The sequence below is a fragment of the Amphiura filiformis genome, chromosome 14 (assembly GCF_039555335.1).
Source record: "Amphiura filiformis chromosome 14, Afil_fr2py, whole genome shotgun sequence".
Classification (NCBI taxonomy): Eukaryota; Metazoa; Echinodermata; class Ophiuroidea; order Amphilepidida; family Amphiuridae; genus Amphiura; species Amphiura filiformis.
This window is the reverse complement of record NC_092641.1, coordinates 21,492,332-21,518,656: the sequence shown is the minus strand read 5'-3', so window position 1 is coordinate 21,518,656 and position 26,325 is coordinate 21,492,332. Positions and strand designations below refer to the sequence as shown.

General features: G+C 37.2%; 1 protein-coding gene across 1 annotated transcript; it reads left to right on the top strand.

Moving 5' to 3' along the window:
- Positions 1-9,676: 9,676 nt before the first annotated feature.
- On the top strand, positions 9,677-18,142 carry LOC140169275 (von Willebrand factor A domain-containing protein 7-like). The gene is made up of 3 exons (XM_072192531.1): positions 9,677-9,686; positions 13,992-14,213; positions 17,934-18,142. Exons 1-3 carry the CDS (start codon positions 9,677-9,679, stop codon positions 18,140-18,142), a joined length of 441 nt encoding a protein of 146 aa, XP_072048632.1.
- Positions 18,143-26,325: the final 8,183 nt, after the last annotated feature.

Genomic DNA, 26,325 nt, shown 5'->3' with positions numbered 1-26,325 from the left:
TCTGAATCCAAACAGGAGGCACATTTGAAAATTGAGTATGTTAGCCTCGAAACAAATCCTTAATGCGTAAAGGAAATCGCTTAGTCAAGAGACATGGAAAGGAATCTTACGGAATTTGAGAAAAAGTGTTTTGCTCTACGACTTGATACAAATCCTTGACACATTTGCGGACATAACCGAAAAATCCGTTATCGAACCAATTGCCTCTTGAGAGCTTCTTTCGGGAGTTTATTATCTACGACCATCAAGTGCCACTTCAGAGATCACAATGGGTGACTCATTGGGCATGATCGATATTAGGATCGATATTAGGCCAAAAAAGTGTTTGTTTGCCCACACAAGACCACCCCCAAAAAAAAAAAAAAAAAAAAAACCATCAAACACTTCTTTTACACTGATATAAAATAAAAGAAAATTATGTTTTTCCCTATAAATATGCCAAATGATACTTGAAAGTTAATATTCCTGGCAATCACAGCTTTCATTTTTCACATTCAGCCCTCCCCAACAATATTTTCCCATCAATCAGTATCAATATAGAGAACCAAGCAAGGTAAGTATGGTCTGGGATTGTGTACTACAGGCTTCCAGCCCACCACCCTTGCAAGAAGCATGCATTTATACTGAACCCGCCGAATGCATACTGAATCTTTATCAAGATTTTGTTGCCAAAGAGATTTAACTTTATATGGTAAGCTTGTAATACATTAAAGTTTGACACAGGTACAAAATGTAAGGCTGAATGCGATTTTCTCTTACCCCACTTGCTGCAACACGTGTACATATCTAAGGAAAAAAACCCTACCGACCCACTCCTTTCTACCCCATATCTGGGCAAACAAACACTCTTTTTGGGCCTGTTTTACCACAATTTTGACTCTGAAATATTACCCAATGGCCAAAAGTTAATAAGTTAATCTGTACGTATTATTTTATTTCTCTTTAGTGATTTGCTATGGGTTACCCTCTTTCGCAGTAGGGATTTGTTTGGACACTCCGCCTTATCCATGCATCACCAAGTAAGCAGGTGCACTTTTTTGACATCCTACCATTACTAGATAGCATAGTTGGTTGCAAAGTTATGAGCTTTTATAATAATAATAATTCTATGATAATAAATATTTTATTCTTTTTTGCTCACTATTTTTGCCGCCTGTATCTGCATTGTGCAATTGCCACCATTATCTTTGGTGGATGCAAAGAGCCTAGACTTGCCCTACGCTGTCAAGCTCTGTGTTGCTCATAGAGAGCAATAAAATAATTGTGCACCTCCAGATTATTGAGTATATCACTTTGGTTTGATTAGAACCTGCATTGTTTTTCATTGGTAAAAACAATAACCAGATGACCCAGTTTTAGAAAGAAAAAGAACCGGGAAACGTGGTGGTTTCTTATACATAAGCCTTACTAAAGCTAGAATTCGAGCTCGGGACCTCAGATGAATCATGTAGATTAGTAAAGTAAAGAAAGACCACCTCCATCGCAAAATTTGTTTCAAAATTAAACAGCATCACCAGGGGTCGTTGGCATTGACGGCGCTCATTGGGGAGCACCCAGCTGACGGATTTTCTGTACAAGCGCAATTTATAGTGGAACCTATTATACAGTCATGGACAAAAGTTTGGAATATTTTTATTTTTGTATCAGCTGCAGTTTTCAATCATATTAGGAACAGATTTATTGTTCTGGAGTAGTGCTCAGTTGAATTTAATTTAAAGATATGAATGTCCTTTGATGTTTACACCAAACAGTATGTCAATTAAACAAAGAATTACCTGAGGAAGCGCATTACAATGGACAGACCACACAATCGCAACAGTTTTTGGCGGTCTCTTTGTATCACAAAATTAGATTAAAGACACTAGAAAACTTAATTGTTTAAACAAAAAATTAAACTCTCACTGTGATTTGTTCAGATAAGCCTCTTGCTTGAGAAAACACATCTCAATATTTGGTGTGTCCACCCCTTATCAGCTCAAGGTCATTTAGGCGACGTGACATTCCCTCGTCCAGGTTTGCCAAGGTCCCTTGTGGAATATCTCGCGAGCAAGCAATGAGGGCGTGTCTAAGTTCATGCAGGGTGATTGGTTGGTTGTCCATGTTACCTATCCTGGGATATTTCTGCCCATATGTTCTCTATAGGGTTCATATCCGGGCTCAAAGCCGATCAGATCAGGTGTTCTACATTCTCATTTTCAAGGAATTCCCTCACGCATATGTTCTGTGCGCCGTGATGCTGTCATCTTGGATCACGAAATTGTTCCCGAAGTCTCTTCTTGCAAACGGAAGCATAACTGTATCAAGAACATACAGGTATTGGTCCTGGTTCATGTGTCCTTCCAGCATGTAGTGTTGTGATTTCGACCTACTGTAAAATGCTCCCCATACTGTGATTCCACCACCATCTCCTTGGACTCTAGGAAGGATACAACCCTCAAGCAGGGCTTGACCAACCTGTCTTCGGACCTTGAATCGGTCATCTTGGCTGTAGAGGAGGAACCGGGCCTCTTCACTGAAGATCACATTACGTCAGTGGCCTACTGTTAAATCCCTATGTCTCTGTGACGATAGCAAGCGCGCATGCCGATGTCTTTGCAGAAGTATCGGCTTTCTTATTGGTCGTCTTGGGCGAAAACCTGCACTAAGCAGTCTATTGTTCACAAGTTTCCTGGTAACAGGCGCTTTTATGGACCTCAGCCATTCTGTTCGTAGCCGAGATGCAGACTTCCTGCGGCCATTGCGGCAAAGTCTCAGGAGAGATCGGTCTTCCCTGGCGGTTGTTTTTCGGGGCCGACCTGACCTTGGTCTAGGTGTAGTAGTTCCGGTCTCCCGACGTCTCTTCAAAATTTTAGAGACTGCACCTTATGTAATTCGTAAAGCGGCACCTATATCCTTCTGTTTGTAGCCGCGATTACGTAAGTCGATGACGCGGGCGTATAAATATGCGCTCAACTCGTACCCCATGATCAGAAATATCGTATACAACAGACAGATGCAACAAAATAAAGCTGGTTTCTTTACACCGTAATGCAAAAGCCAATGTAACCTTATGAATCATATCGCTAAAATAACTGCAAAAAGGATGCCCGATGGTTCATTGGTCAGGCATAAGAAGCCATTGTCCTACATTAGGTATTGTGTGATATGGAATGGTACCTAAGACCTTGGCAGACACCCTGATCTATTTTGCATGGCTGATGGGTCATTGATGGTAAGAAATCTGCATTTAAAAACAGGGTTATGCAAAAAATAAAAATATTCCAAACTTTTGTCCATGACTGTATTTAGTTCTGAAACAATGTGTTTCGTTTTCGTTTGTATTGACAAAGCTATTATTTTATTCTTTTAAACTTTAGAGCATATAAAACACGCCTACGCCAAACATAGTCATTACCAACTCGTTTTAAGTCTAAAGTGAAATTGGTCCCCACGGTATATGCCCTCCAAATTGCATCGCAATTGGTTGATGTTCTTAATGATTAACTTTAACTAAAAGGTGATACATTTTAACAATGTTCAGGTCCCGGGTTCAGGTGTTTGATTTACTTAAATCAATTGATATGACATTAAAACGTCACCTTAAAGGTTTTAAATATTAGAAAGTCTACTAAAATATTATTATTTGTTCGTAAATAAGAACATCGGGATTGGCAATAGATATAATTTGTAAACTTGCTCTAATCGACTGACCAGCACCACTAACGCCATGCTCCAAATGGAAGTAGACGAGTATTGGGAGCACGAAACGTCATGTTTTAACATCATTTTACCCAATATTCACTTGGATTTGATAAAAAGAAAATTGAAAAATGATGTTATTATTTGTGATGTATTATATCCGGGTACCTCGCAAACGGGGACACCACAAACTACAGGGGGGGGGGAGAAAGAAAAGGCGAACCCCAAATAACATACTATATACTCTATGTACTAGGGTGGTAGTTTAGGGTTTCTTTTTCCTGTAAACAGTCATCTTAATATTTTCTATAAATTTTGTACAGGTATTTGGCACACCCTGCATATTTTCACGTTAGGAAAACCTTAAACAAACTATATTTTTTGAACGCTTCGTCATTATACTAAATATTAATTCAAATATATCATTATTATTGCTAAAATGATTTGAGTGAAAAAAATAGGTAAAGTACATGGACAAGTTTTCTAGCACTTATTTTTTTGTTTCACCCTGTATATATTTTGAGCAACCCTGTATATCAACTTGGAACTCAAAAGGTATTATCCCTGTATCGTATTAAAGCTTTCCGAAAATGTAAACTGTATATAGATTTATGGAAAAATGTTACAGCACTTCATGCTACATCACCTCTGATTTTCAACAATTTGTGACATGTAACACAAGGGTACCCCAGTATATGTCACAGAACCTAAAACGTTTTTTTTTTTTATCTAAACCAGAACCCAAAACTTAACATGTTTAATATGTTTTAAAACATTTGTGTATTTGCTGGGATGGTCAAAAGTTACCAAAGGATATTACTGCGTTGGCTCATTTACTACTTTCCAGAAGAACAATCCTTTACACGTATAAGAGTTAATACCAATTTATGGTATAAACTAAAACCGGAAACTAAACTAGGTTATGGTATTGAAAGAATGATTCAATTAAACCACTAACATCCTAATATCAAATTATGTTAAAATTGTACGTTTTATTTAAAAAACCAACAAAATGAAAAAAAAAAAAAAACCTAAAAACAACAACAACGAAAAAAAAAAAAAAAAACAACAGCAGCAACAAACACATGAAAGAATTTGACTTCTTCTGACTCATAATTAAAATGAATAATATGAGTTTCATTTATTTTTGAGGACAAACATTTTTAAAATAACTGACATTATGCTTGACAAAACCAAGTGAAATTTTAACTCACTACAATATTTCGTCCTACGCATCGGAGGACTTCATCAGGTATGACTGATCTGGTCATCTGATCCACTTGAGACTGGTTTCCGGTGTTGTTTAACCTCTTTTCCAGTCTTCAAAAGTGGGTCGTAAACGTGGCTTAGGAAGTATGTGCCCTCCTCTCTGTTCAAGGTCTTACTCCCCCTTCTTCTTATCTCCATGGCTTCTCGAACCTCTCTAGACCTCATGTCGTGCTCCCGCCCAAGGATCTTTGATTCATCCCAATTTATTACATGGTTGGCCCGTGCAACATGATCAGATATTGCTGATTTAGTCTGTTCCTTTTCTGATAACTTGCGTTCTGAGCGGGTGTATTTTTGTTGGTGGCCTTATTGACTTCAGCTTTGTGTTCTGCCATTCTAGTTCCAAACATGCGCAAAGTTTCGCCAACATAAGACTGATCACAATTTTTGCATCCAATTTCGTAGATGCAATGTCCTGTTTTCTCCTTGTCTCGTTTATCCTTTGGGTGGGTCTAAGATCAGTCCTCCGATGCGTAGGACGAGATATTGTAGTGAGTTAAAATTTCACTTGGTTTTGTCAAGCATAATGTCAGTTATTTTATTTAACCAACAAACCTGATGAACTTATTCAATAAACATTTTGTTTTGGTTCTTGCCACTTTAATACAGGATGTCCATTTAAAAAAAAATTGAAATCGTGTAAGTTGTGTCAACATTGATCTATTATAATACTTCCATCAGGAAGTGATTACTGGAGAACAATCTCGGTTAGTTTTTGCATATAATAGAACATGTGAGTTAGTTCTGACCACGTATGCTCCGAACATAATGAATAATTTTATTGGTCTCTTTGATGTATATAATAGCTCTAGCACCCCGATCTGGTATTAAATTATCAATGGTGGCGAAACCAATGCTTGTCAATGTTCTTTCTGTGCAAGGTTTTGTGATTACACATGCATTTTGCCATTTTGTAATTACAGATATATTTTGCCATGTGCATTTTTACGTGGTACAAAAATGGGTGGAACAGTGTTATTTGGATTTTCTCAGAAAGCATTTTTGTGATGCTTCTTGTTTTCTGTCAACAAGGATACCATACACAAGGTAAGATTTCATGTTGTTTACTTAAAAAAAACTACATCTGAATTTAATGATTTGGTATATATATTTTAGGGTGTGGTGAAAATTTTACTGGAGTACATCATAGTATTGTGCTGAAATATCAGTAAGATCGGAGGATCTTTTTGCTATTTCTTACTGTATTACTTAGAGAGAAATCAGAAGAAACAACCTGGGAAAAGTAGGCATTCAGATAACATCATAGCAAATACTTTGGGTAGTTTGAGTGGACCCTCTAGAACATCACCAAATAACAATTGTCTCCAATTGGATTTGGTTGACTGGAAATGACATTTGACCCCAAATAAAAACAAAAACAAAACTAGTGCACACTGCGTAACATCAATTCATGTGCGAATATATCGTCACTGTGCTATATTTTTCTTGCCTGATAATTTTTATACCGGAAGTGACCCCTTAATGACCTTTGACCCCAAATCTCTGTACGATTCATAGACACTGGGTTATAGCATTGTATGTGTGCAAGTTGCGCCACTGCCCTACGTAATTTATGGGAGAAGTAGCATTTTATTTTATACCGGAAGCGACCCATTTATGACATTTGACCCTAAATAAAAAAAAATATTACATATACGTTGGGTAAACACAATTCATTTGTGAACATACTGTCACTCTCTTATGTTTTGTAGCTAATAAAAATCAATGACGAGTTATAGACACTGTTATCACAATACATGTGTGCAAGTTGCGTCAACCTCCTTCGTAATTTGTGGGAGAAGTAGCATTATGGAGGTATTTTGTTCTATACCGGAAGTGACCCCTTAGTGGCCTTTAGGTCCTAAATAAAAAATATCACATATACATTGGGTAAACACAATTCATATGCGAACACACCGTCACTCTGCTATGTTTTCTTAGCTAATACAATTTTTTGAAGGTATTTGGTTTTATACCGGAAGTGACCATGACCTTTGACCTCAAATCTGTGTATGATTCATAGACACTGCGTTATAGCAATGCATTTTGAAGGTATTTCGTTTTATACCGGAAGTGACTCCTTAATGGCCTTTGGTCCTAAATAAAAAATATCACATATACATTAGGTAAACATAATTCATATGTGAACACACCGTTAGTCTCCTATGTTTTTCTTAGCTAATAAAATGTTTTGAAAGTATTGGGTTGTACACCCGAAGTGACCCCTTAATGACTTGTGACCGCAAATCTTTGTATGATTCATATATATTAGTTTATAGCAATGCATGTGTGAACGTTGCGTCACTGTCCTACGTAATTTGTGGGAGAAGTAGCATTTTGAAAGTATTTCGTTTTATACCGGAAGTGACCCTTTAATGGCCTTTGGACCTAAGGTATTTGGTTTGACACCGAAAATGACCCCTTAAGACATTTGACCTCAAATCTGTGTATGAGTTACAAACATTGAGTAATAACAATGCATGTGCGCAAGTGACTTCTACGTGACCTGTAATTCCACGAATTTCATGTGACATGTAGGGGCATAGTCAGTGATGATTATGACTAAGTTTGGTCAAAATAGGCGTAAGCATGTCAGTGTTAGAGCAAATGTAAAGGTCGACAAAAGAAGAAGAAGAAACTAGCCATAGCTGTGGTCTAAGACCACGAACACAGCCATGTTGTGACCCCTTAATGACCTTTGACCCCTAAATCTATGAAAACCTTATAGGCATTGGCTAATGTCAATGCATGTATGTGCACGTGGCATCAATTTGCCATGTTATTTGTGGCAGAAGGGACATTTTGAAGGTTATTCATCTCAGACCGGAAGTGACCCCTCATTGACATTTTACCCCAAATAAAATAATACCACGTATACACTGAGTAACATCAGTTCATGTGTGAATGTACCGTCACTGTGCTACGTTTTTCTTGGCTGATTAAAAAAAAAAAATTCGTTTTATACCAGAAGTGATCCCTTAATGACCTTTGACCCCAAATAAAAAAAATACCACATATACTTTAGGTAAACATAATTCATGTGTGCACATACCGTTACTCTCCTATATTTTTCTTAGCTAATAAATTTTTTTGAAGGAATTTTGTTTTATACCGAAAGTGACCCCTTAATGACCTTTGAAAAAAAAAAAAAAATACCACATATGAATTGGGTAACCATAATTCATGTGTGAACATACCGTTACTGTCCTATGTTTTTCTTATCAAATAAAATATTTTGAAGGTTTTTCGTTTTATACCGGAAGTGACCCCTTAATGACCTTTGACCTCAAACAAAAAATACCACATATACATAAGGTAAACATAATTCATGTGTGCACATACCGTCACTCTCCTATGTTTTTCTTAGCTTATAAATTTTTTTGAAGGTATATGGTTTTATACCGGAAGTGCCCCCTTAGTGACATTTGACCTCAAATCTGTGTATGATTCATAGACACTGTGTAATAGCAATGCATGTGAGCAAGTTGCATCACCGTCCTACGTAATTTGTGGGAGAAGTAGTATTTTGAAGCTATTTCGTTTTATACCGGAATTGACCCCATAATGACCTTTGACCTCAAATAAAAAAATACCACATATACATGAGGTAAACATAATTCATGTGTGCACATACCGTCACTCTCCTATGTTTTTCTTAGCTAATAAAAGTTTTTGAAGGAATTTGGTTTTATACCGGAAGTGATCCCTTATAGACCTTTGACCTCAAATCTGTGTATGATTTATAGACAATGGGTAATAACAATGCATGTGTGCAAGTGGCGTTACTGTCCTGCGAAATTTGTGGCAAAAGTAGCATTTTGAGTTGAAATCACGTTTTTGACATCTGTGACCCCTACGTGACCTTTGACCCCACAAGTTTCATGTGACATGTAGGGGCTTGGTCAGTGATAATTGTGACCAAGTTAGGTCAAATTCGGTGTATGGATGTCAGTGCTAGAGCAAATGTAAAGGTCGACAGAAGAAAGAAAGAAAGAAGATCCTGTAAGAAAAAATACACAGCCGTATGTTACGGCTGTGTAAAGAAGAAAGAACTAGACTTAGCTGTGGTCTAAGACCACGAACACGGCCGTGTTGTGACCCTTAATGACCTTTGACCCCCAAATCTACGAAAACCCCATAAGCATTGGCTTATGTCAATGCATGTGTGCACATAGTATCACTCTGCTATGTTCTTTTGGCAGAAGGGACATTTTGAATGTTGTTCGTCTTGGACTGGAAGTGACCCCTTAATGACCTTTGACCCCAAATAAAAAAAATGCCACATCTACCTTAGATAAGCATAATTCATGTGTGCACATACCGTCACTCTCCTATGTTTTTCTTAGCTAATAATTTTTTTTGGTTTTATACCGGAAGTGACCCCTTAATGACCTTTGACCTCAAATCTGTGTATGATTCATAGAAACTGGGTAATAGCAATGCATGTGCGCAAGTTGCGTCACCGTCCTATGTAATTTGTTGGAGAAGTAGCATTTTGAAGGTATTTCGTTTTATACCGGAAGTGACCCCTTAATGACCATTGACCCCAAATAAAAAAATATCACATATACATTAGGTTAACATATTCATGTGCGCACATACTGTCACTTCCCTATGTTTTTCGTAGCTAATAAAAATTTTTAAGGAATTTAGTTTTTTTCCGGAAGTGACCCCTCAATGACCTTTGACCTCAAATCTGTGTATGATTTATAGACTCTAGGTAATAACAATGCATGTGCGTAAGTGGCGTTACTGTCATGCGAAATTTGTGTGAGAAGTAGCATTTTGAGTTAAGGTATCTAAAAGATAACAAATAATGTCACAATTCATGTTGTGCTGAATCTATGTTATTCACTATACTATTTGATACTACACTACTGCTAAAATATTTGCCTATTTAAAATTGTATTATGGTAGATTAAGATGGGTTCTTATAATTCATAATTGTGCTGACTCTATGTTATTCACTATACTACTTGATATTATACTACTGCTAAAATATTTGTTTGCTTAAAATTGTATTATGGTAAATTAAGATGGGTTCTTTGTTTTTATTTATGTTTATGTGTATATTCGTTGTTTTGATTAAATTATAATTATTTGTTAGTTAAAAGGTGGTACATCGTTATCAGGCCTCGGCTTTGTGATGTACCTACCTTCATCAAATCTTGTTAATACACAATAATTGTATATAATAATGCTATAATGTTTGTATGAGATTGATGAAAATAAAGATTGATTGATTGATTGATTGAAATCACGTTTTAGACCCCTGTGACATCTACGTGACATTTGACCCCACGAGTTTCATGTGACATGTTGGGGCATGGTCAGTGATGGTTGTGACCAAGTTAGGTCAAAATCAGTGTAAGCATGTCAGTGCTAGAGCAAATGTAATTGTCGACAGAAGAAGAAGAAGAAGAAGAAGAAGAAGAAGAAAGGAGAAGATCCTGTAAGAAAAAAGACACAGCCGTATGTCACGCCTGTGTAAGAAGAAGATCCTGTAAGAAAAAAGACACAGGCGTGACTAACGTCACGGCTGTGTAAGAAAGAAGATCTAGACTTAGCTGTGGTCTAAGACCACGAACACAGCCGTGTTGTGACTCCTTTATGACCTTTGACCCGAAAATCTACGAAAACTCCACGGGCATTGCCTTATGTCAATGCATATGTGCAAATAGTATCACCCTGCCATGTTATTTGTGACAAAAGGGACATTTTGCATGTTTTTTCGTCTTGGACCGGAAGTGACCCCTTAATGACCTTTGACTCCAAATAAAAAACTACCATATATACATTAGGTAAACATAATTCATGTGTGTACATACCGTCACTCTCCTATGTTTTTCTTAGCTAACAACATTTTTTGAAGGATTTTGGTTTTAGACCGGAAGTGACCCCTTAATGACCTTTGACCTCAAATCTGTGTATGATTTATAGACACTGGGTAATAACAATGCATATGTGAAAGTTGCATTACTGTCATGACCTGCAAATTTGTGGGAGAAGTAGCATTTTTAGTTGAAATCACGTGTTTGACCCCTGTGACCCCTACGTGACCTTTGACCTGTGACATGTAGGGGCATGGTCAGTGATGATTTTGACCAAGTTAGGCCAACAAAATCGGTGCATGCATGTGAGTGCTAGAGCAAATGTAATGGTCGGCAGAAGAAAGAAGAAGAACTAGACTTAGCTGTGGTCTAAGACCACAAACACAGCCGTGTTGTGACCCCCTAATGACCTTTGACCCCAAAATCTACGAAAACCCCACAGGCATTGCCTTATGTCAATGCATGTGTGCACATAGTATCACTCTGCCATGTTATTTGTGACAGACGGGACATTTTGAATGTTTTTGTCTTAGACCGGAAGTGATCCCTTAATGACCTTTGACCCAAAATAAAAAAATACCACATGTACATTAGGTAAACATAATTCATGTGTGCACATACCGTCACTCTCCTGTTTTTCTTAGCTAATAAAAATTTTTGAAGGAATTTGGTTTTATACCGAAAGTGACCCCTTAATGACCTTTGACCTAAAATAAAAAAATACCACATATACACAAGGTAAACATAATTCATGTGTGCACATACCGTCACTGTCCTATGTTTTTCTTAGTTTATAAAAAATTTTGAAGGAATTTTATTTTATACCGGAAGTGACCCCTTAATGACCTTTGACCTCAAATCTGTGTATGATTCATAGACACTGGGTAATAGCAATGCATGTGTGCAAGTTGCATCACCGTCCTATGTAATTTGTGGGAGAAGTAGCATTTTGAAGCTATTTCGTTTCATACCGGAAGTGACCCTTAATGACCTTTGACCCCAAATAAAAAATACCACATATACATTAGGAAAACATAATTCATGTGTGCACATAACGTCACTATCCTATGTTTTTCTTAGCTAATAAAATTTTTTGAAGGAATTTCGTTTTATACCTGAAGTGACCCCTTAATGACCTTTGACCTCAAATCTGTGTATGATTTATAGACACTGGGTAATAGCAATGCATGTGCGCAGGTTGCGTCGCCGTCCTTCGTAATTTGCGGGAGAAGTAGCATCTTGAAGTAGCACCCCAAGTAAAAAATACCACATATAGACTAGATAAACATAATTCATGTGTGCACATACCGTCACTCTCCTATGTTTTTATTATCTAATAAAAATTTTTGAAGAAATTTGGTTTTATACCGGAAGTGACCCCTTAATGACCTTTGACCTCAAATCTGTGTATGAAATATAGACACTGGGTAATAACAAAGCATGTGTGCAAGTGGCGTTACTGTCCTGAGAAATTTGTTGGAGAAGTAGCATTTTGAGTTGAAATCACATTTTTGACGTCTGTGACCCCTACGTCACCTTTGACCCCACGAATTTCATGCGACATGTAGGGACATTGTCAGTGATGATAGTGACCAAGTTAGGTCAAAATCGATGCATGCATGTAAATGCTAGAGCAAATGTAATGGTCGGCAGAAGAAGAAAGAAGAAAGAATTAGCTGTGGTCAAAGACCACGAACACAGCCGTGTTGTGAACCCTTAATGACCTTTGACCCCCAAATCTACGAAAACCCCACACGGCCTTATGTCAATGCATGTGTGCACATAGTATCACTCTGCCATGTTATTTGTGACAGAAGGGACATTTTGAATGTTTTTTGTCTTAGACCGGAAGTGATCCTATAATGACCTTTGACCCCCAAATAAAAAAATACCACATATACATTAGGAAAACATAATTAATGTGTGCACATAACGTCACTCTCCTATGTTTTTCTTAGCTAATAAAATTTTTTGAAGGAATTTGGTTTTATACCGGAAGTGACCCCTTAATGACATTTGACCTCAAAACTGTGTATGATTTATAGACGCTGGGTAATAACAGTACAGGTGTGCAAGTGGCGTTACTGTCCTACGTAATTTGTGGGAGAAGTACCATTTTGAGCTGAAATCACGTTTTTGACCTCTGTGACCCCTACGTGACCTTTGACCCCACGAATTTCATGTGACATGTAGGGGCATAGTGAGTGATGATTGTGACCAAGTTAAGTAAAAATTGGTGTACGGATGTCAGTGCTAGAGCAAATGTAAAGGTCGACAAAAGAAGAAAGAAAGAAAGAAGAAGAAGAAGTTCCTGTATGAAAAAAGACACAGCCGTATGTCACGGCTGTGTAAGAAAGAACTAGACTTAGCTGTGGTCTAAGACCACGAACACAGCCGTGTTGCGCCCTTAATGACCTTTGACCCCCAAATCTACGAAAACCCCATAAGCATAAGCATAAGCATGTGTGCACATAGTATCACTCTGCTATGTTATTTGTGGCAGAAGGTACATTTTGAATGTTTTTCGTCTTGGACCGAAAGTGACCCCTAATGCCCTTTGACCCCAAATAAAAAAAATACCACATATACATTAGAAAAGCATAATTCATGTGTACACATTGAATGAATGTGCACACATGAATTACGTTTACCTAATGTATATGTGGAATTTTTTATTTGGGAATCAAATGTCATTAAGGGGTCACTTCGGTCCAAGACGAAAACATTCAAAATGTCCTTCTGTCACAAATAACATGGCTGAGTGATACTATAGCACACATGCATTGACATAAGCCAATGCCTATGGGGTTTTCGTAGATTTTGGGGTCAAAAGGTCATTAAGGGTCACAACACGGCTGTGTTCGTGGTCTTAGACCACAGCTAAGTCTAGTTTCTTCTTCTTCTTCTTCTTCTGTCGACCATCACATTTGCTCTAGCACTGACATGCTAACACCGATTTTGACCTAACTTCGTCACAACCATCACTGACCATGTCCCTACATGTCACCTGAAAGTCGTGGGGTCAATTGTCACGTAGGGGTCACAGAGGTCAAAAACTTGATTTCAACTCAAAATGCTACTTCTCCCACAAATTTTGCAGGACAGTAACATCCAGTACATCAAAACAGCTCAGCACAAAAAGTATAAGCCAAAATGCATAAGCCAAAGAAATATTTACAATATCTCTAAATATATTTGTCCCTGATGTTTTAGCAACGCAAGCATCTTTGGTAACAACAAACTTTCTAGAAAGCACAGGACCAGATATACCAGTTGGAGGAACAACACTGGCATTTGTATTTGATGTGACTGGTTCTATGAGCGATGACTTGGTGCAAGTTATTGAAGGAGCAAGGCGGATTTTGGATACATCGTTAGACAGCAGAGATGCATCGCCTTTGTATAACTTTGTATTGGTGCCTTTCCATGATCCTGGTAAGTACAGCGTGCTATTAAATATACTTCAGCATTGTTCAGTATAAATAATTTTGTTAGATGGGGCGGGGTAGCGCATAGTGACATAGTGACCGATATTTTAACTAATCATCTTCTCCCCCTGACGAAGCGACTTGCGTTTATAGGACGTCATCGAACTTTTGGTTTGTTCCCTACGGATCAGAATCTGATTTGCATGTTTTCCTACCTGTTATCATTGTGCATGCGGTGACCAGCATGCAAAGCGAAGTGTTTTTCACCGTGGGATTTTAGAAATGCTCGAACACTAACATTGAATGAAATGACGTGACACTCAACTGATTTCTGTTTTTGAAACGCGATAATAAAAAAGTCTGATCCTTTGAAATTATGTTTGCCACAAAGTGGCACTAATAAGGAATTTGCTCTTAAAAATAGGCCACCTGGGTGCTATATAAGTGTATTATACCTCAGGTTTTTGGATTACAGACCATGACCTCTTGGCCCCTCTTGCTCCTAGGAAATGATTTGAGCCTTCTTTATTTGAACTTTATATCGAACTTTAATTGTATTTAGAGTATAGTTTGCAGATTCACTGAAATGTTAATTTAAGGTTTTTTTTTATCATGAAGTTTGATTTAAATCACTCAAAAATCGCATCGTAAATTGTTCAGCGTTATAAAGAATGATCATGATTGGCTAAATTACCAATATGTGGATATTTACCTCCAATGGAAATGTACGTTACTCGTGCAACAATTATGAGCCATCGTAAATTATTCCACGGTATTAAGAACGATTATGAGTGGCTAATACTAAGATATGGATATTTCCCTCCAATCAAAATGTTCGCATTTACAAGGAACTGTCCAATAATTAGAAGTTCATAAATTATTCAGCGTTATAAAGAACGAGCATGATTGGTTAAAATACAATCATATGGATATTAACCGCCAATCAAAATGTACGTTACTTCCGCATTTATAATCGGCTGTGATTGATTTGTGGAAGAGCTGATGCATATTTTTGTCGTTCTGTAAACAAATCGAAATGACGAAAAATTACGAACTTTTGGCCGTTTCTTTCCATTACTATCATATTTTGAAAAAAACAACAAGTAGTTGAGGTGTTAGCTCTATATTCTATACCCATCATATGAACGAACAATATTGACTGCAAGGTCTACCTGTGCTATTTATTTACTAATTTATTTTTATATTTATTGACGTATTCGCTATCATGCACTTCATTGACAGTTTATTTATTATTTACTGTTATTCTATGGTACTTGATTGCGCATCCTATTTAGCTGATAATTCGACACAGCAGTATTGATTTATTCAGCCAAGGTTATCAAAGATTAAAATTACAGTTCTAGCAACTCACTATTTGGTACAGAGGTATTAGCAAGGGGGTGACACTAAATTCACGGTCGTTCTATTAGCAACGCAAAACCTATGAAAAATTCCGCTGGTTTACTAGCTAGAAAGTGAGGCCAGTTATCGACCCGTTATGAATAATTCATGTTCGACCCCTTGGATCATGTTAATTGATATTGGCAAATAACAACGTTGTTAGTTTTGCGAACTTTGCCTGTTCAATGAGAGTATAGCGCGCCCCAATACATCTGGGCACAAACCAGGCGAAAACGATCCAGTTTAATGAAATGGCGGACGGGTATTCCCATCAGGCACCAGTGATATGTTTTTTTCAAAGAAAGTCTACTAATTTGATATGAAATGACATTTTTCAATAGCAAAGTCAAAATTAGGACTTGCTGTCAATAATATGAAGGAAATACGTGACAGAGGCAAGGTGTGAAACACAAGTAGTATTTGAAGTTACAATAACCTTTGATACTCGACCTGACCTTCCATAGCTTTCCATCATGGCGCCTTATTAGTCTTCATGTATTTCTATTATGCTCTCAAGTAAAATAAAATACCAATCTGCACTAAGCAGACAGAATGTTACTTGGCTCCCAGCATGAATTATTGATTCTATACGGATGTAAAGAAATACACAGTTGCCTGCAAGCCGTGCACCATACTCCAAATACTTACGGTAAATCTGAATAATGGTCACATGTTGACATATCATGTGTTCGGGAAATCACGTGGCAACATTTTAAGATTTCAGACTTGTTTACTAGCCCGGTTTACTAGTTAAATTGTCATTTGTATTATTGATTATTTATCTTTGTTAATTAATATATCTTTTAAATGCTGATAAAACGTGGTTGTCTGCCCATATTATCTGTTAAATTCAATGTTTTATGAATATAATTCTACCACGCAGAGGGGGTCACACAGCATGATTTCACACTACACGATTTAGCTAGATTTGGAGCTCTGCACTTCAAATTCACGTCAATTTCAAAGTTTATACACTTAATACAGCCTGTCTCAAAAAAAATTGTGCAAGTGAAAAGCGCCCTCTTTGGCAATTAGAAAATACCGTTGTGACATAATGCTTACATCAACGTCAAGGGCATAGACTTAGCTCTCAAATGCCGTTTAGCCTGTTCAATTTGCTCTTTTTAATCTCGAGATATGTTTAGTTAACAACGAAAGGGTAAAATCACAATTGTGCCACTTTTACTAGGGGAATAGGTCTGGTACATGTAAATCAATGATAGCTGATGTTGATGCGTCTAATGCACTCCCCCTTCGCATTAGACGCATCAACACCAGCGTGTGTGCATTATTTTTTTTGAGACAGGCTGTATATTTAATATAATACTTATTTTTTGTTATAACAAACTGGAACACGAAATACACTAGCTTATTACCTATACAGAAAGGGGATTTATACACATTCACTCAGCAATTTGACATGCCTGGTGCATCAAGCCATTCTCTGTCTGGATAATATGACTGTCGCCCTCAATACGTCTGGGCACAAATTTAAATAACAATACGCTATTTACATATGAATGCGGCCTCATGCTAATTTCTATTGCCGCTTCCAGGTATTGTTCTATGGTATTAGTAATTCATAACCTAAAGATCCTGGGTTCGAATCCCATATCTGGCTCATTCTGAATTAAAAACATATTTGGCATTTTTCTAGATATAAAGAGGGAAAATTACTTTATATCAATTTCTGTGATTATTTAGCTTCTTTCACTCTTATTTTTAGGTCATATTTTTTATGGATGTTCCTTAACAACAACATCACTCCCAAATCTAGAGTATTATTTAGTCTACTTTAAAAATGCCGCAACTTTGTGGCAGGAGAAATACATTTCTCACACTATTTGCATTGCGTACTATATTGTTCCTAATAAACGTCCCGCTTACCATAACACGGGCGAAATAGGAAATTTACCATTATGAAAATTGGCCAAAGTAAATAATGTACGCTCACAGTGATTTATCCGTATAATATGGATTCACTTCACTCTGAAACTGCATATTTAAGTACATTTTAAAATAGTTTTTTTAAATGAAAATTCGACAGCAATTTGGCATTGAACAGGATTGAAGCCGAGTTTTGTCCATGCATTTAATTTCGCGATGTCAGACGTGCAGTAAATGCCAGTCTAATGCATATGTCTGCATTTTGGTAACTCTTTCACAATTATGGGGATATTAAGCATGGCTGTTAATTAGGAACAATATCGTATTAGTTTGTAGTGTGCGTCTCAAAAAACTCAAAAAAAAAAAAAAAAAAAAAAAAAAAAAAAAAAAAAACATTAATCATCTTAGGGCCTATTTCTTTCCTTTTTCTTTACTACAGAAATCGGACCAATCACAAAAACAGATAACCCTGATGTTTTTCAGAGGCAGTTACAAGACCTCTATGTTCAAGGAGGAGGCGACTGCCCGGAGATGAGCGTAGGAGCAATACTTATAGCATTGAATATTAGTCTTCCAGGATCATATATCTATGTATTTACTGATGCCACTGCAAAGATTATCATCTTACTGATGATGTACTCAAATTAATTCAAGAAAAAGAATGTCAGGTGAGTGGATTTAAGAATGTTTATTTCCAATCTTGAAAGTTATTATACTTATTTATCTAGGTTGATAGGGTGAATGAATTTTAATCTTTCCCCAGAGCAGCTAGCGCACATAAGCGTTAAAAAAACAGTGCATCTGGTCTAATTTAAATCGGCGATCTTCGTTATCATGGTTATACTAGCACGACGCCCTACACAGTGTCATCGACCCTATATCTTCATGGCAGAAATCGCCATGGTAGGTTGAATCCACAGCCACGATTGGCCATTTGGTTGAAGCTCTTTGAGACGAATAATTAGTCGAGGGACATGACTGAAGGCTACTCACAATAGCCGGGTATTGATCTTGGTTGTGCGTGAATAAGCTTGTATACCCCATTGAGGTCAATGGTCATCGACTTTTATACTGCCTAGTAGTGAGTGCAGCTGTACTACACGCTGTAGCCATACTGGACCAACGCAATATAAAATTAGAGTTTTGGTTAGATTTTGAGTTCAAAGCGCACGGCCAATTTTCAAAGCGCATTCTAGCGACTATCATATCTGTTCAACACGTATTTTCAAGTGTATGAGACCAAATCTGGTTTCTTGAGAAAAAATCATAACGGGAGATATTCATCATTTTCTAACCCGGTATACGAAGATTTTCGCATAGCAATTCACGTGTATCGATCCCGTGTATTCATTTTAGTGTCCCTTCTGCACCAAATAATTAATAGCCAGGCGGTGTCGGTGTGCCCTAGCCAACCGAACCAAAGAGGTACGCTGGAGGAGAGCGAAAGTTGTCAAGCAAAGTAAAGCAAAATATAACCAATAATTAACACAAACATTTTTAATATAAAAACCCCAATTTACGTAGACATTGGGTAAAGTTACAGAGATAATGATTTATAGTTTACATTTAGAAATTGATCTTCTAATCCTACAGATAGATTTACCGATTTTAATCACAGAAAAGTGTCACAACGAAATATAAGACATTTTCAATTTGTAAATTAATTAAGTGTGGGTTGAATTTTAAAGGTTATTCATTTGATATGTTAGATAATGTCACAGTTTGAACTAGATTATATGAATCCAAACATTTTTTGTTTAAAAGCTGAGACTAAATTAAAATTTAAGAGAACTAATCACTAGGAATTGTATACACACACAGATACTATACAGAAATATATTAGATATGGTTATTTTTAAATCAAAAACCAAGATAAATTTTAATAAATAAGCGACTTGCTGAAACCTGACTTGCAAACAACTGCGGCATGCCTGGTTTACACAGCACCAGCCGACAACGAATTCATTGACCCCACCTCGTACGTCACTGTTAGGCCCCCCCCCCCCAAAAAAAAAGGTTTGTCTCAGGACCTTTAGGCTGAAGCTATGTCCTATGTGACTTTTTTCATTAGGTCTGCCTTTACAGAATTGACCACGTGTCACCTCCTTTTGCAACCAAATCGACGGTAATAACTCTTATAGTGAGGGATTAACATTTAACCACAAATTGCCTCAGGCAAAATTCACTTCCTGGGAACTAAATACTACACAATGTCATTTTTATGTAACTCATTGACCGATGTGTGGCAAAAACTGCCTCTCGCTATAATGAGAGCTTGGTGGTGTTGTCAATTCATTGACAGATACTAACCTAAGGAGAGGGAATTCAATTTTTGATCAATTCTCTTCAGGTAGTGAAACGTAATGTTTTGCAATCCTGTCTTAGGTTTTTTTTTATTTAGCAAGAACGTCACACCAAGTTACATGCCTTTACGAAAACATAGTTTAAACTACAGTCATGGACAAAAGTTTGGAATATTTTTATTTTTTTGCGTAGCCCTGTTTTTAAGTGCAGATTTCTTACCATCAATGACCCATCAACCATGCAAAATGGATCACGGGTATCTGGCAAGGTCTTAGGTACCATTCCATATCACACAATACTTAATGTAGGACAATGGGTTCTTATGCCTGACTAATGAACCATCGGGCATCCTTTTTGCAGTTATTTTCGCGATATGATTCATAAGGTTACATTGGCTTTTGTATTACCGTTTGAAGAAACCAGCTTAACTTTGTTGCATCTGCCTGTTGTATACAATATTTCTGATCATGGGGTGCGAGTTTAGCGCAGATTTATACGCCCGCGTCATTGACTTACGTAATCGCGGCTACAAACAGAAGGATATTGGTGCCGCTTTAGGAATTACCTAAGGTGCAGTTTCTAAAATTTTAAAGAGACGTCGAAAGATACTATACCTAGACCAAGGTCAGGTCGGCCCCAAAAGACAACCGCCAGGAAAGACCGATATCTCCTGAGACTTTGCCGCAATGGCCGCACGAAGCCTGCATCTCGGCTACGAACAGAATGACTGAGGTCCATAAACTCGCCTGTGCATGTTTTCGCGCAAGATGACCAAATAACATCGGCATGCGCGCTTGCTTCGGTCACAGAGACAAAGGGATTTGACAGTAGGCTACTGGTGTTATGTGATCTTCAGTGACGACGCCCGGTTCCTCCTCTACAGACAAGATGGCCGATTCAAGGTCCGAAGACAGGTTGGTCAAGCCCTGCTTGATGATTGTCTCCTGCCTAGAGTCCAGGGAGATGGTGGTGGAATCATAGTATGGGGAGCACTTCACAGTAGGTCATAATCACACCTCTACATGTAAAAGGGACACATGAACCAGAACCAATACCGGCATTTTCTTGAAGCAAATATGCTTCAATTTGCAAGAAGAGACTTCGGGAACAATTTCGTGATCCAAAATGACAACACCACGGCACACAGAGCCCTGCGCATGAGGAAATTCCTTGAAAATGAGAATGTAGAACACCTCGACTGGTCGGCTTTGAGCCCGGATATGAACCCTATATAGAACTTATGGGCAGCATGGGCAGCCAACCAACCACCCTGCAGGAACATAGACACGCCCTCATTGCTTGCTGGCGAGGTATTCCACATTTGCAAGAAGAGACTTCGGGAACAATTTCGTGATCCAAAATGACAACACCACGGCACACAGAGCCCTGCGCGTGAGGAAATTCCTTGAAAATGAGAATGTAGAACACCTGGACTGGTCGGCTTTGAGCCCGGATATGAACCATATATAGAACTTATGGGCAGCATGGGCAGCCAACCAACCACCCTGCAGATTTATAACCTAATCTAACTTTATTCAACTACCTGGATGATTGAGAATATTCATAGATATATATTATTATTATTATTATTATTATTATTATTATTATTATTATTATTATTATTATTATTATTATTATTATTATTATTATTATTATAGCTATTTGTGTATAGGACCAACGGGTTTAAATCCGTTGGTCCTGTTTACAAAGAACCACATCTGTAAAACATCTCCTCCAATGGATGGAGTACTCTCATGGTCATTTACCCAATGATAAAATTTTGTGTTTTCTTTTCAGGTCGTGTTTGTAATGACCGGTGACTGTGGGAATAACTCTCATCCAGGGTTTAAAGCTTATGAACAAATAGCTGCCACAAGTTCAGGGCAGCTATTCATGCTAGATAAATCCGATGTAGAAGATGTGAGTATCCATGGCAACGCAAAATTAGTTAAAACAAATTATGAGAATTCAGTTGAAGTCCATTGCGATAGCGACGGCTCAAATTGTGTTGTGTGTTCTGCTTCTTATTTTTTTTAATATTACCCATTTTGTAGGCGAAAAGGGTGAACATTATCCTTAAAGTGAGTCTCCGGCAATCATAACATTATGCCTCATATGTTGAAAAAATTATTATTAAACACAAATCATAAGGTTTTATTTAAAACAAACTCATATTGACCATAAAAACGAATACAAACAGTCGGCTCTCAACACGCGATATTCAAAATTCCCGCGCCGAAATTGTCTAAGTGCAATGACGTAATGGTTGTTTGTGCTCAATTGTCCTCATTTGGCGGTACGAAAAATTAACTTCAACGTTCACCTAGTATATTGTCATTATGGTAATCGGTAGCACATACATTGCCTCCAACATATCTAATAAGAACAGCTGGGGAAATGTATTTCTCTAAAGATGGTTTGCCAGAAAAACATACATTTTGCAAAAATCGAAATTCTTATAAAGGACATTTTTGATACAATTTGCCCCGAGTTTAGGAAATATGATATTCAGAACATTTTTTTTTTATAATAAAGCGAATATACAGGGTGTCCCAGAAAAAATTACCGAGTGAATAAAATTGAATGTAAGTCGAGAACTAGACATCAGAATCAAAAAATTAAAGCATAGCCTATTTTATTGTGCATCACATACGAAAATTTTATTTGATTCGGTTGAATGGTTACGAAGAAATTAAAAATTACATAATGCGCGCATCAATGCAGTTCATTCCAAGTTTGATCAACAGGCGCCATTTTCATACTCGCTCACCACTTCCTAAGGTTTGTGTATCTCATTAAATTAAGTCCACATTATCTATTTTATAATCCGATGGTGTTATGGAGATGAATAACAGTTTGCCCGAGAATACTTTGATTTCAGCAATTGGAAGTTTTCCAACTTTAATTCTTTAGGTTGGGGAAATACAGGGTGTATCAAAATTAAGTATACAGTTTGAAAAATACCGCTAGATTAAAAAGTATGAGGTCTGTGGTCAAAATTCTCTAGTTGATAACTTAATCAACATCTTGTCCTCCTATAGCTGACAAATCACTGGCGTGTGAACAATAATAAGGATTTGGTGGCTACTTTTGTGAAACGAGTACAAAAAGCAGTTGCGCGAAGTCAATTAAAATCAAAACAAAATACAAATCACAAGAAAGTCTCACCACTTTCTTTAATGTTTACAGTTATTGACAGTTTTAGTCTTAGTCTTCCACATGCCCACAATTCTTCTGCATGCAGATTTCGGCTCTTCTCAACATGGCGTTCACAGCACGTCTAATGAGAGGTCTGTCCTGCCTGAGAATGTCAAATTGTGCAATTATGCGTCTCTGAAGTTCATCAAGGTCTGCAGGAGGACTTGTGAAAACATTTAATGCAAACTCTGCTTCATCGCCAATGATGAAATCTTCCAGGAAACGTAGAGGACGTTCAAGAAGCCACTGACAGAAAACAGTGCGACGTTGGTGATCTGCTTGCTGAAGTTGATGTCTCTTAATCGTCTGATAGGGATGAAATCGCAAGTCATAAACGAGTTATTCTGTTAAAGGTTGCAGATGGTATTCCAAGTCCATTTCAACAGCAGATAATTTGACCTCCTGCTTGCCCCGCCTGCAGAATGTTACGGACTGCTAAGATATTTGCAGCAGATCTTCCAGTTCGGGGGCGACCACAATGTTCTCTGTTCAGATTACGACTCGTTCCAGTTATCTGATACTTCGCAACATTTTTGTAAATAGCACCACATGAAGGGGGCGTGCATTTGGGTACGGCTGGCGGAATCTCCGAAGCACTTCTGCTGGACTCTGGGTGCGATGGTACACTGCAACAAGGAAGGCCCTTTGCTCTAGCGTGTACTGTGGAGTATCCATTTTAATGTTGCTATTCTCCTTGTCAAGTAAAACCTAGCATATGTAAGAAGATAGTTGCCCAGATTTACCAAAAGTCACGTGTTATGTAACTCACACATGCACAGGATTGGAACCCTAACAATGAGGACAAATGATCTGTACACCTGCATGTTTCTCATGGCTGCACAACAATATCAAGCACCGGGCATTTAACCAATTGACTTCGCGCAACTGCTTTTTGTACTCGGCTCACAAAAGTTGCCATCAAATCCTTATTAATGGTCACACGCCAATGATTTTTCAGCTGTAGTAGGACAAGATGTTGATTAAGTTATTAATTAGAGAATTTTGACCAAAGACCTCATACTTTTTAATCTAGCGGCATTTTTCAAATTGTATACTTAATTTTGATACACCCTGTATGTTATATTTTAACTTTCCAAAAAACATTTGAGCCAAGAATGACAATGATTTAGTGCTTACAGCTTTACATGTGATTTTTGATACAATGCAACATTAATGTTGAAGTTTTAAGATTTAAATTTGCATTACAAGTCTTTGGAAATATTCCGAAAACATTAATGTGTGTGAGAATTTTGTTAAGCCAGATGGAATTCTTTATGCAACATTTATATCAACATTTACGAAAAAAGATATTTACAAGTACCTTACACGCAAGCTTTAATTTTCAATATCGTGCAGGTTTTCAAATTTGAACAAAACCTAATTAAATGTTTTGCAAGAAACAGATTATTTAAAAACAGCGAAAATGATTTCACGGTACAAAATATGAAGCCAATTGACAATTAACCACTACGGCGCATTCATTGTGTAGAATGATCTTTCTTTATAACTTGGAATGAAGTGAATTGATGCATGCGTTACGTAATCGCTCATTTCTTCTCAATCAGTCAACCGATTTCAGTAAAATTAACGTATAAGATGCAGAATAAGATGGGCCACATGCTGATATTTAGATTTTTAGAATTTGATGTCTATTTCTTGACTTACGTCCAATTTTATTTGCTCGGTATTTTTTCTGGGACACCCTGTACATACAACTGAATACCTGAGAGGAAGAAGGGCCCAAACTCCGGGGACCAACTCCATCAAAACTGTTTAGGAAATATTAAGAAAAAAATATTTGGAAAAGTTTTAGAGACATAATATGTTTTCATCTCCAGGTGATCTTTAATATATGAGCATATAAAAGTATGTGTAATGATATATCATGTATATGATGTTTCCATGGCAACGGTACAGGTCTTAATACGAGCCGGAGTTTTGAAGTTCTGATGACTGCTGTATATCTTGACTGCTATATGGACTTGTCCTGCAGAGATATACCATATAGTATTTGTTGAAAAACACATTGTAGCCAAGCAGCTGAATTACATGAATTTTACAATATGATTTAAGTAGACAACATCAAATAACATTTTAAGAAATATTTAGAATAGTAAAGACATCAAATTACATATGAATAATTGCACTCGATCAAGAAACATTTAAATATCATGAAAAACATGAACTAATCATTGCACAATACAAGTAAATAAGAACAGGCCAGCTGCTAAAAGATGGATTCTAAAAATATACAAAAAAAGGTTGTCATCATGGAAGATATTGCACTGAGCAGACCAGCTGCTAGGTTTGATAAAAGGGGGACAAGCAAATTAGCACAAGATCTCTGTTCAGCGAAGCACAGGTGAAACTTTCCACAGGAAACAGTCTTTTTGCTTGCACTGATGCACTTTATTGACAGATGTGTTGTTTTATTAACCAGATTCCAGCAAGTCGACAGAAGAATATCAATGCCTTGGTTTCGTGTACTCAAAATCTCCCACGGTTTCGACTGATTCTCATGTACCTCTCACAGAAGGCACACAGACTACCAACACATAGAGAGCCTTCCGGAACTCTCCTCACAATATCTGTCAAGAGCAAACCATTGCTTTCACCTTTATACTAACTAAAACCCAAGATCTAACATTAACTCGGGGATTTGACATCTTGTGCAATGCACTGAACATGCTAGCAAAGTGGGGATTTCCCAAGATTATTAATATACCTTGACTGAAATTAAAATTGCAACCAATGGTTGTTTTTTTCCTAAAACATGTCATAACACACAAACACTTACACGATTACTTGAAAGAGTTTTCCCCGTTTTAATATCTCTTATTAAATAGCTTAACAAAGTTAAATGATCAAATTAAATTACTCAAGATATATCACACTATCATTTCATCAAAATTACAGGGCTGCCGTTTTTAGTGGATATAAGAATGCCGTGGCGAAGGTCAAATTTGTACAAGATTGGGCCGATCAACTAATATACAAGTGCTAGTTCCGTAATTATACAAGTTATTATACAAATAAAAAAGTAAACATACTTATGAGACCATTTTTGCACCATAATGTACATAAGGACCAGTGATTGCACTGACAAAATTTCATTGATATAGCTCTTTCACTTCTGGGCGATTTCTAAAACTTTTTGATACCCCCTCGTACTTCTTAATTTTTATTTAGATAAGAATAAATAATAAAGGCAATAAACCCGTGTTTTATCTACCTATATATACTTATGTACTTCATTGAAGAGATTCATCAGGATTGTCTATATAAATTATTACTAGAGTTCTCATAACAAATCCAGGTACTCACAATTA

What these genes read in the sequence shown, in the direction of transcription:
- LOC140169275 (XM_072192531.1), top strand. An exon ending in GGTGCCTTTCCATGATCCTG is followed by an intron (nt 14,214 to 17,933) that starts GTAAGTACAGCG and finishes TCTTTACTACAG; the next exon opens with AAATCGGACCAATCACAAAA.